This window comes from Parasteatoda tepidariorum, chromosome 6, assembly GCF_043381705.1.
Source record: "Parasteatoda tepidariorum isolate YZ-2023 chromosome 6, CAS_Ptep_4.0, whole genome shotgun sequence".
NCBI classification, from domain to species: domain Eukaryota; kingdom Metazoa; phylum Arthropoda; class Arachnida; order Araneae; family Theridiidae; genus Parasteatoda; species Parasteatoda tepidariorum.
This window is the reverse complement of record NC_092209.1, coordinates 2498785-2510904: the sequence shown is the minus strand read 5'-3', so window position 1 is coordinate 2510904 and position 12120 is coordinate 2498785. Positions and strand designations below refer to the sequence as shown.

Sequence of the window (12120 nt, the reverse complement as noted above, 5' to 3'; positions counted from 1 at the left end):
TAAATCATGCTTTTCATATATATACTCTTTGAAATATTATATATTAAAATCATTTAGTTGTTATCCAAACCAAAATGAAAAAATGCCCTATCCCTCCTACTCTCTCAAAAAATCCTTCTCAACATTATATCATAGTATCTGCACCTTGAACCGTAGTACGATGCCAATTTCAATAAGATGTTATATTAATCCATACTTCTGCTTAAGTTGGACCATAGTATTGCTTAATCAAGTTAAAGAAGTAGGATAATAGGGTTCCACTTAGCATGATATTAAGATTTCAGTAAATTTGAACACTATTAAGGTGCACAACGCATCAGAATTACTGACTGATCACAAACTTTTATTACAGCCCCCCATTAGAGGGTCGAACTTCAGAACAAAATTTCAGAAAAATGCCCACCCATCGTGAGAATCAGCAGTGAAAAGGGTGAGGGGGGGTGGTCCCTTTCCTTGAAACGTTGATCCAGCGGAACGAATAAAGTATCTTCAAAAGATAGTCTCCGCTTTATTTGATAGAAAAAACAGGAAAAGAAGCCTTGTATGTGTTAAACGAGAATAACTGAAAGTGGAAGGGGGAGGGGGTGGCGCAGAAGGTTGATCGTTAGAATCCCTTTCACCGCTCTGATGCTCTCTTTTTTCTCTCTCTCTGCACTCCCCTCTCTTACAAAAAAAACCCGTTTGACTCTTGAACTTCGATTCTCACTATTTAAGAAATAATTTATTTGAAAAAGCAGTTTTCCGTTTGAAATAAGGAATGACCCAAAAACGGAATTTTATACAACTCTTTTTAATCATTAAATGTAGTATTGCGATTAAATTCTTATTTAAAATATGTTAGACATTCTTCTAGAATTTCAATCACGGCTCTGGTGTTCTTTTTTGCTCTCCTATTTCTTACAAGAAAACCCCTTGTGTCTTAGATTTTTCACTTTTCTTGCTCAACTTTTATCGTTTAAAATTAAAACTTGTAGTGTTGTTTCTATGCATTAAGTTAATTTATTGACTTTTAAATAGGTTTTTTATTTAGCAAAAAAAGTTTGACTCTTATAATTCATATCATTTCCTCCCTCATAGAAATATTTCAGATCAATGGCATTATTTTGGTCGAAATAGTGCACCTGCACTTGTTCGAATAAATGCGGAACAAATTTCAGTAAATGCGGAGAAATCGGAGATACGTGTTGAGAAGACATTTTCATTCCCTCGTTTAAATTAAGTTAACTTATTTTCTAAAGATTATTAGAAGTGTTTTAGTTTCCTCTATTGGGATAGTTTAAGAATATATAATGTTATTTTAATTTTGTTTTGCGATAATCAAGTTCAGACGCAAATGTTTATTTTCTGTATGTATTAATAAATGTTGTAATTACCTCTTATGAGATAATTGAAGAATATATATTGTTATTTTAATTTTATTTAAGGGAATAAACTTCAGAGGCAAATAATAATATTTTCTCATTCCCTCGCAGTGAGAAGAGGACACTTTTGTGTGGGATTTATTCGAATGCTTTCGAAGACCAGTTTGAAAATTTATTTTTGTTTCAATTTTAAGTATTTAAAGACTGACTTTTTACTTAATTAAATAAGTTCATTTAAATCATTATTTTATTATTTTAAACATTTCTATAACTAAAATTATTATTCTAATGCTATGACATCATTCACCCACTTTCATAAAATATTAAAATAATCCTGCAATTATTTCATGTGTCCATTCTAATTTTGTACATACAGACCATTTTTTCTCTCCAGTAAGTTCAAAAATTTTTCGAAATTTCTAACTCTACCTCTTTTTATTATCAGGTTTAGGTGACTTAAAATCCATCACTTTCAATTTGTAATAAAAATAAAGTAGTTACACAAACTTTATTAAAAAACAAACAAACCTAACGTTAAGAGTTTGAGAGCAAGTGAAAAAAAATTTTTATTTTTATTTTTTCAGTAATTGTGGGTTGTCAAACAGGGCGTATTCGGACACACCCATTATGAAATCTGAATGGGGCGCTCCCCCCTCTTCTTCCCTTAACCGCAACTGTTGTATCATCCACCGTATCTTGTCCATCGGAGCAGGGATGGTGATAGAGACATCCACAAAAGAATATCCCGGGGATGTATCACTCTCTCTAGACGCACAATAGACGGATCTTCATGCTTCAACGAGTTCTCTTTTTCAGACACGTTTTGTCATCAAGGTTGCTTTTTTGATGCCTCATTTTGTCGCCAAGTGACTGATCCTTTCTGCTAAACGTTTTTGTACTCTCCGATAACATTCATACAGAAAAGAACATTCCATTAGGCTTTATTTTCACGGATTCTATTGCCTGTCCGGAATGCAAGGCAAAGTATTTTATGAAATAAATATTGATGCCGTTCTAAAACAATTTTTTAATGACATCCTCCAAAATTGAAGTAGTTTTCCAGGCAGCATAAAGCTTTTAAGACGATTCAAAATAAACATTATACTTTGTAAGCGCCTCACAAAATAATGAGTCTTGCTTAGAAACGAAATTAAAACCATCATTCAACCCGTTCATGACCGGCGAAAGCACTGTCCCAGGTCCGTAAGCTCCGATAGTATTCATATCAAAGAGTACGTATACGTACTTATACGAGTTTTAGTACGCGAGTACCAATTTAAGATCACATCCATATAGGCTGCTGGAGTCAGAAAGACTCCTCTCGCGTATAATAACGCGGACTGTGAAGAAAGAAGCGCATTCACGTGGTCCCGAATGCTTTAATACTGATTAACTCCGTTTCTGAACTTGAGACTGTTTAGATTCAAATAAGAAGTGAGTTCGCAAGGTTTTGCAAATACGCCATATCCAGTTTTAGTCAGAAGATTTGATAATGCAAATCCACTCATTTTCTGGACCCTCTGTTTCAACACACTCCACGTATTATCCGTTGAGCTCAAGTTAGATGATCTTGCAGGACAGGCGAGATGGTGAGTGCTTGTGAAACTAGCCGTACATCCTTCCAATTCAATGAACTTTGCTATTGTCTCAAACGATAACAGTGATCATGAAGATGTTGAGCAAAAATTAACAATTGTCCAACGAGAATGTTAAAATCAATGAGCTACTTTTCGTTAGTTCTCCCTTCTGGGAAAAATCATCCCTAAAGCATTACAGACCCAACTTCAACCTAAATCATGCTTTTCATGATTTCTCAAATTTTTTTATCTGGGGAGCTTATATTAGAAGCATTCAAATACGTAATTCATATGGAGTGCTTCATTGCAGTAATTTTAAACTGAAATGGTTTTCATATTTTTCTATGTGACTAGTTTTTATGGAAGAGAGAAAAAAAATGAGATTACTCAGGAATTACTAACAGCAGGTTTTGAACTATGTTCTAGAAATTTTTTTTTTTTTATTTGTTCAAAGCAAAATGAGCAAAAAAAAAGTTATTTCATTTGCATGTTAAGTTTTTTTTTTTAATAAAAGAAATAATGAGTAGTTCTTGCTAACAAATTTTTTCGTAAGAAATACAAATATAGGTTTATTAAGACCAGGGCTAGAGTCGAAGAAAATTTTGTAGGGGTTGGTGTCAAAAATATTTGCTCTACTCTGGCTAGGTAAAAATTGGGTACTACAAATTTGAAAAATGAATTTAATGCAAAAAAAAATATTTCGAAAAATTTAAGTGATCAAAAATATTAACCAAAGGAATATTATTTAAATTATCTCAAACTTATATCTTCGAAACATTTTTGAATTTGTATGGGTAACTAAGAAAGACGCCATAAAATTTTTAAACTTTAGCAAAATCGATTATTAAGAAATTTTTGACTTTTGATCAATCGCTTCAAAAATTGACACTATTTAGTTAAGTTAATTAAAAAAAATATGCCAGTAAATTTAATGTAGCATTTTTATAGTTTCTCATATATTCACTAAACAATATTCAATAAACAACCTCACCGTAATAAGATGTTTGTAAATATATGAGTGTGCGATTGATGTATTATCAAGCCTTTTTCTTGTAATAGTATTGCAAAATGTATTCAACATTTCGTACAATTATATTTTTTAAATTTATTCATTCAATTATTACAATATAACATTAAGTGTACTTTCAGACTTTTTTTAAATAAATAAATTAAAAAAAACCTTAACTACAATTGGGTACTCGTACTTGAAGATCACAGGTACCCACACATGTGACCTATGGCGTCAGAGCCAATTGATCGTTTATAAGTAAAATGGTGTGTTAAATTTGAGCTAAGTATAATAAACGTAAGTTAGAGTAATGTTAGAATGTTAATTAACGAGAAGTTAATCAAATACAGCATTGTAGATTTATTATTTGTTTATGTATTTTATTGTAATTGTGATATATTTTTGTTTTGTGCACCTGGCATCATTAGTTTGTTTATGTTCTACTTGGCATTGTGCCTGTCTTTGTGTTAAGTAAGAAATATATATATATTGAAGGAATTGAAATCTTTATGAAAGAATCTTTGAGTAAAAATATTAAATATTTAAAAGAATTTATACTTGACGAGCTTGGCTTGCTCGAAATAGAGTGGAAGGAACAAGTTGATAACGTAAACAAATGTCAACACACGTCACTTGTTGGTAACCTATTGCGCATGAAAATTGGAATATATAATTTATAAAAAACATTAACTTTCTTTTGTTAAAACTTTCTAAGAATTCGGTGAAACTTTTTAACGAATATAAAACGGTTTCATGCTCTCAAAAAAATCCGGAGTCTGATAAACATTTCAATTACGAACTTCACAGCTTTTAACTGTGAATTATCTTAACTCAAAATTAATTATGTTTCTAAGTAAAAGATATTAAGATATCCAACTGGGTAAAAATCAATTTCGACAAAAATTTCGTAATTATTATTATTGACTATGTTTAAACTTTAATTCATTAGCTTTCCAAAACCCTTTAAATTTTTGCTCTCCGATTTTTTGAAATGAAGTTATAGTAGATATCGTTTCTGAGAGACAAAACTGAAACAGAAAGTTAACTCCTGTTAACAATATAGTATATATTGTTTCCTGCTATGCTTTGAGCATTTAATCTTTTTAATTTGCATGAATTATATGCTTAAGACAAATATAATTCATTTCAGAAATTAATTTTTGAATCGTTATTTTATTTTTTTAAATTTATTTATTTATTTAATTTTTTTTTTTTTTTTTTTGTCAGAAGTTTATTACATATTAAATATATTTTCTTATAAATGTTAATTTCATGAAAATTTCTTTACGCTAAGAAACATTACAAAAAAAGTTTATAACAGAATTCTTTGAAACTTTGTTTGTGGATTTTATATAACAGATTTTTAAACTAAAAGCTAAGGTCGAAGTGTCAATTTCTTTCTTATCAAGTTTCAAGTAAGGAAGTTTAGAATTTTTCTTTAAAAAAATTAATATTGAATAATATATTTAGTTTCATTGTTCTTGTATATTTGAAATTTTTTTTAAAATTTCAGTACAAAACATATTATTGATCTAAAAAAATCATTCTGATTTTTATGCATTACAATTTGTTGTAGTTCTGTTAATGTGAGATTTGTCCTAAGAAATATTTAATACATTTTTAAAGTCTACTTTAGATTTATAATTTTATGATCCAGCTTGCAAAAATGAAACTAAAATTTTAATTAAGACAAAAAATAGTTGTTTTGAACCCATTCAGAATGCATCAAACGATTGAATTTGCGGCTGAAAATGATGGATTCAAAGTGTCAAAGAACTTTTGAATATTTGCTAAGCATAAAGAATATATTAGTCGGTTTTGCTAAATATTTAAAGTGATTTTCAGGATCCAAAGTGGTTTCCCAGTTTCGAACGGGAAAAATATTTTGTAGACAAATTTCTTGTTATGCAAAAAAAGGGTCCGTTTTTAAAAATGTCATTTTGCGTTGAAATTCTTGTTAAATTTCCGAAAACTATGCGAGATTGGTTAGTTCTAAATAATATCTAGGAGATATTAGGAGATATCCTAAAAACGAGTTTTTCAATTTTCATTTAAACTGCGCATTTTAATTTTTATTTTGATAAAAGTTCATTTTCGGAAACAGTAGAGCATTTTGCCGGGGAAAATTCATTAAAAATATTAGTCTTAAATTATAATTAAGGTAGGTTGAATAGATTATATAGTGGTCCTGTACAACGAATTTTTCAAATTCAATTTACCATTTTTATTACTTAGTTGTTTACTTACTTTTAATTTCAATTTTATATCAAGAAAAATTTAATATCAGTTTGTGAAGAAAACACATAATTTCTAATGACAATTAAAATGCAATCAATTTTTATTGGCTACAATGACACGTTGAAAATGTATTATTCATGTCTCCATCTGAACATAATATCATTGTTCAAAAAAAAAAATGTTTAATTTCTGATGAAAATAGGCTTTGATTATTATCGAAATGCTTTGAAAATTGATTTTTCAATATCATTTTGGCTGTACAGTTATTTCATATTTATTTACTTTTAGAAAACATAATATGATTTTCTGAAGTTGCGTAGATTAATATCTATATGATGTAACGAATTTTTTAATTTTCATTCTTTTTGTACAAAATGTTCTGTCTTTCTTCTAAAAAAGTTCATTCTTGGATAATCAAAAAAAATTTGACAACAGCGTCAGAAAAACGAAAAAGTTGTTTCATTATTATTGGAATGGCACTTTAATGATTAAGATCTCTTCATAATGAATTTTGTAATTTTCTTTTTTATCGAACATTTCGAATTTTATTTTTGCATCAGTTTATTTCCAGGAACGACAGCATTTTGCGTGGAAAACGTGTTCAACTTCTAATAACGATATTGGGTTCCAATTTTTATGATTTCAATAAAATTAAACAAAATGTGAAGAAAAAAAAATTACCTTCTCTTTGGGCTGCGCAATTTTATCTATTTTCTAGGGGGATAAGTCATCCCCCCTTCACTGCCGCTCACCTACCCCGATGATTGCTTCGCAATAATTGTTGTTTCTTGTCAGAAAACAGTTTTTCTACTAAAGTCAAAATTATTCACTTAACATGTATGTACTAAAAAGAATTCTGTTTGCTTGTGCTTCTACTTCCCACGTCTAAATATGTATTATTATAAATATTTTGATCCATTGGTGAACAGAAGTAATCATTTTTCAAAATAACATTAATATTGTTATAACATTATATTGTTATAACAAATTTGATGATTTTACAATGGTAATTTAATATTTTGCGGATATATTAAATACTATTTTTGCTTGCATCTCATTATGCGTGAAGCTGATCGTTAAGTTCTAAATCATTTAACATCATTTAACAGATCTCTTTCACTTGAATTTATAACAGTATATTAATGTTATTGGCACAAAAATAATAATTGTAAAACGGTTAATAAAATTAGACCACCTTTCTAAATAACTTTATCTTAAAGTGTAGCTCAGAATTATATTTTAATAGTTATAAAAACAAAGAAAAAAAAACAATTCTCTAAGTTTTCAACTGTTGAATTTAAAGCGTAATAATATCAGTACAAGAAAATAACTTTAATTTAAAAAAATATGGAAATGAATGAAGAAAAACTGGATCATACTATGTGAATTTTCTGGCCAATAAAAATGCACGGACAACAGTGGAAAGCTTCATTAGATTTTTATATAGAGTAAGATTTAGTTTTAGAAACTTAATATTTGAAAAGGTGAACAAAATTTAATTTTCAGTAGAAATGAAAAGATAGTTTATTTTTTAACGATATAATTATATATATCAACTAGCTGAATACACATTCTACGCACGGGGATAGTAAAAGATAGATAAAAGAATCAATAAATCAGTAGAGAGAAACATGCTCAAAACTGAAAAGCATATACCGACACAATTAAAGAACTTGGTAGAAGAATCTGGTAAGTGAAACTTTTAGGGGAATAAATGAAACAGAGAGAGAAAAAAAAAGGTGCATCAATACGGGTATGTTTAATGTAATAGAACTGTTTTAACCTTCACTTAAATTTTAACAAAACTATTCTCAACAGTTTTTAGCATGTTTGCATGATTTTTATTTCAAATTAGGCAATGGCAAATAAAAAAAACAACGAAATATTTGTCCCGCTTTCTAATTAAATGGTAATGAAATAGTGCGGATACAACTTTTTTTTCTTTCTGAAAATGTCACTTACCTGGTTCTTCCACTTAGTTTATTAATTAATAGAGTTAAAATAATGACAGTTTTTTTATTTATTTAATATTATTTTTTTGTCCTTTTTGGTGGCTTTGCGTTATTGAAGTAAAGCAAAACCCGTTTTTTGTACTTTATCCTATTAGAATAAAGATGAAATGCATTTTGTATCACTTCTCATGATGATATTGCACTATCAAGTAATTTTCTAAGTTACATATACCTTTCGAGGACCGAAAAACACTTATTTTCAAAGTATCTGTATAAAAACTGCTCAGTATTGCTAGTGTTTTAATAATCACCAAATATATCAATATAACATTTTATGCCTAAATTAGTATATTTTGAACATATTACATAACTCTTCAATATTTCAGTTTTGTGAAAAATACATTTGTTAGTGACAGCCAACTATGAGCCGAATTTTTTTTTTTTTAAAAATTACAATTCTTATTAGAGCTTGATAAGACTTGGTATTTCTCTATCTGATCTTTAATTTACTATTAAAATATTTATAAGTAGTGGAGAAACAACGTTCTGTATATTCTAATCCATTAAAATATTAATGCACTATTTTTGCTACCACTGAAAAAATATTTTCTGAAATTACGGAAAATCTGTTCTAGAATTCTTATAAAACTGCACCAATTACAATAATACCAATAGAATACAGTGCACAATAAGCGTCATCTGTCGATTTTTTACGGTTTTCCTAAACGAATTTCCTATTAACCTTTTCTTCCCTTTAACTTTGCTTTTTAGAACATAGCTTGTTTCATTTCAATTAATTCATATCATCAATATTATTTAAGCATTAGTGTCAATAATAATTTCGTGATTTTTTACGGCTCCCCAAAATGAATAACTATATTTTCTCCATTATTTTTGCTTTTTAGTACATAAGTTTTCTTTTATATCAATTAACATATTACTAACATCAATTAAGCATCATTGTCGTCAATGATAGTATGACGGTTTCTTACGGTTCTTCTGGATAAATAAATATCTTTACTCCATTACTTTTGCGCTCTAATACATAGCTTATTTATTTTATTTCGATATACATATATATTACCTAAATTAATTAAGCATCATTGTCGTCAAAAATAATATGATGATTTCTTTTACGTTTTTCTAAGTGAATTGGTACCAGTTTCCCATTAATTTCAATTAAAGTTGATTTTAAATAATAAATTTTTTAGAAACACGTTTTAAAAAAATTTATGTAAATAAGAAAGAGAGCGTGGTCTCAGACAACTTTAAAAGTATAAATTTGATGACGTAGACCACGTGGGCTACAATGTAATATTGTTCTGTTAATTTATCTGACACAGCGATTAAAAAATAATTAAATATTTGTTGTTGTTGTCGTTTGACAAGTGCCGAAAAGTACAAGTTAAATGGGACCAAAGGCATGGAGCACAGCCCTGGCCACAAATTAAATATTTAAATTCGTGCAATAATTAATTTTTTTGATCAAATGGAGCTATAAGCTAGAAATTATCACTGATGGTATCTTTAAAATATGTGGTAAACTGAATCGCCAATAATAAAATTTAAAACAATGACTATCGTTTAACCAATGAGAAAATTCCTTTCGTTTTTCGGTCATCCCGCTTGAACAGTTCGTCGTAGAATGTTCTACTGCTGACAGTGATCTTCCTCGTGTTTAAGACTATCTGTACGCCAGATATCACCACTTCCTGATGGTTTAGGAGTCAATAAAAGGGACACACACACCTACACGCAGACATTCATTTTTATAAATATATAGATGGCATCACAGTTTTAATTTTCTTCATGTTGGGTATTTATTTTTTTGGATCTGAAAAGAGTTGATTTTTAAGAACATTATATTATTTCACGAAAGAAATTATATTAGAAATTTCAAGTATTATTGAAAAACAAAATGATAGTCCCTCTATTAGTGGCTCTTTAGAACAAATTTTAATTTGAGTTGTGATTCAAGACCTGTAGAGTCAGAGAAAATAAGTAATACTTAATTTTGAAGTCTAGTGTTTAGAGTTCATACAGACAATTTTGTTTGATACAATTTATGAGTCAGTAAAATTACCTACCGGATTTATTATTTTTCCAAAAACACATTTCCTTAACTATTAAGTGTGACATACATCTTTTTTGTGGCTTAACATTGTTTTACAATAAGCTCTTCAAGTGTAACATTTTCTGTAGGAATATAAAACTTTGCTTAGTTTTTTCTTTAGAAATGTACAATCACATAGTCGCTTTGGTAAATGCTCGAAATAAATACTTGGTCTAGTTAAGTGTCACTACCCGTTATACATTTACCCGGTATGCCCTACATCAATATGTCCTTAAGGTCAATTGCCCAGTATGCATTTAACCGGCACTCCGAACATTGATGTTCCTCCTAATCTATACTCATCAGATATTAAAATATCGAATCAATATAATAATATCAACGAATAAATTAATATCAAATCGGATATAACAAATATTTCGGACATTCACATCAGAGCGACTGTGTGATTGTTGACATTCACGGTATCATCATGTGTGTGAGAAGCAACAGGATACAGAAAGTAATATCGTTCTAAAGAATCGGTTTCTTGTAGGCGTCACCAACTGCACCCTCTCGGATGGGGGTTGTTTGAGGGGGCACTTGTTTCCTATCTTGCCAGGGTGCTTACGATACACCCTCAGCAAGAGAGAGGGGTGTACTGGAATAGATGAGAGCCACTTCTATTCCAAAGAATGATTTAACTGTTGAGTGTTTTCGGCGGCCTCCGTTGGAAGTCATAAAAAGAACTTCAGGTGCCAAATGAGAATCTTTGATGATAAGATTTTTTTTTCCTTCTCTTTTCTAGTTTCTAAAGAGAAGAAGAAAGTGGGGGTGTGCACCTGATGTCATAACTTATCCTGTTAATGTACTTGTTTGATTTTACCTCGTGTGAAAAACACTCATAATTGGAAACGGTTTCTTAGAACCGCTTTTGCCCGGTGATAAATGTTGCATAACCTTCCATTGCTACACATTTTTATGCACTGAGTGTGAAGTGCGGAATATAAATGTAAATAGTTTTGTGCTACAGCGCATATAAATAGCTTTAAGTAAAAAGCTAATAGTTTGTTCACTTCTTTTTAGTTCTCTATCTGAAAAATATAATGGTATGTCCCAAAAATTTCAAACGCAGGAAAATTCGCTAATACTTTGCAGTTGAAAATATGTGAAGTAATAACGAGACATTTTTTAAATTATAACGTAAATGAGATCTTATCAAGAAATGTTCGTTGAGCCGTGATAGCTCAGGGACGAGAGCGTTCGCCTTCCAATCAGGTGAATCAGGTTCGAATCCAAGTAATGGCTAGTCGATACGAATTCCGCACCCGGCTCGCACCGACCACAGAGCTGACGTAAAATATCCTCAGTGGTAGACGAATCATGGGTTAGAGTCTCCTAGCCATCAGGCTAACCGTGTGAGGTTTTCGTGGCTTTCCTCTCTATGTAACGCAAATACGGGTTGGTTCCATCAAAAAGTTTCTCCACGAAGGCAAATTTCTCCCACTACTTGATCCAGGAGTTTCATTGTCTTCTGGATTGGCTTCAGAATTACGAGGCTACGTTGTTGAACATTAGTAATCGTAAACCCAAAATTGGGTCGGCTGCTCAACGATGATTATTAAAAAAGAAAAAAAAAGAAATGTTCATGAATTAAAATTGATTTTATCATTTAATATTGAGATTTTAAAAATTTTTTGTTTAAAATGACTGTCTTAAAAGCAATATATGAATTTCTTGGTAAATGCGAGATTTGTTGAATGATATGACATATTTTTCGGCAGATTATTTCTAATCCAGAACTCCGACACTCACAATGCCAAAAGCTGTAGAACTAAAAAAAAAAGAAAAATTAAAATGCATAAATTTAAATCAGAAAAAAAAGAGTACTTCTGAAATTTCTAGCATTTTAAATAGATGAAAGTGTGGTGTT

General features: G+C 29.9%; 1 protein-coding gene across 2 annotated transcripts in view; it reads left to right on the top strand.

The window, feature by feature from the left end:
* The window catches only part of LOC107444504 (uncharacterized), a 34236-nt gene that overhangs the window by 6142 nt on the left and 15974 nt on the right, over window positions 1–12120 (top strand). The window contains exon 3 of one of the 2 annotated variants that reach the window (XM_071181907.1): window positions 1473–1704. The exons of the other annotated variant lie outside the window; for it this stretch is intronic. Coding sequence (XP_071038008.1) covers window positions 1473–1554 — 82 coding nt within the window. The 3' untranslated portion in view covers window positions 1555–1704. Of the gene's footprint in view, window positions 1–1472; window positions 1705–12120 lie in introns of those variants that run through there. 2 annotated transcript variants of the gene reach the window in all.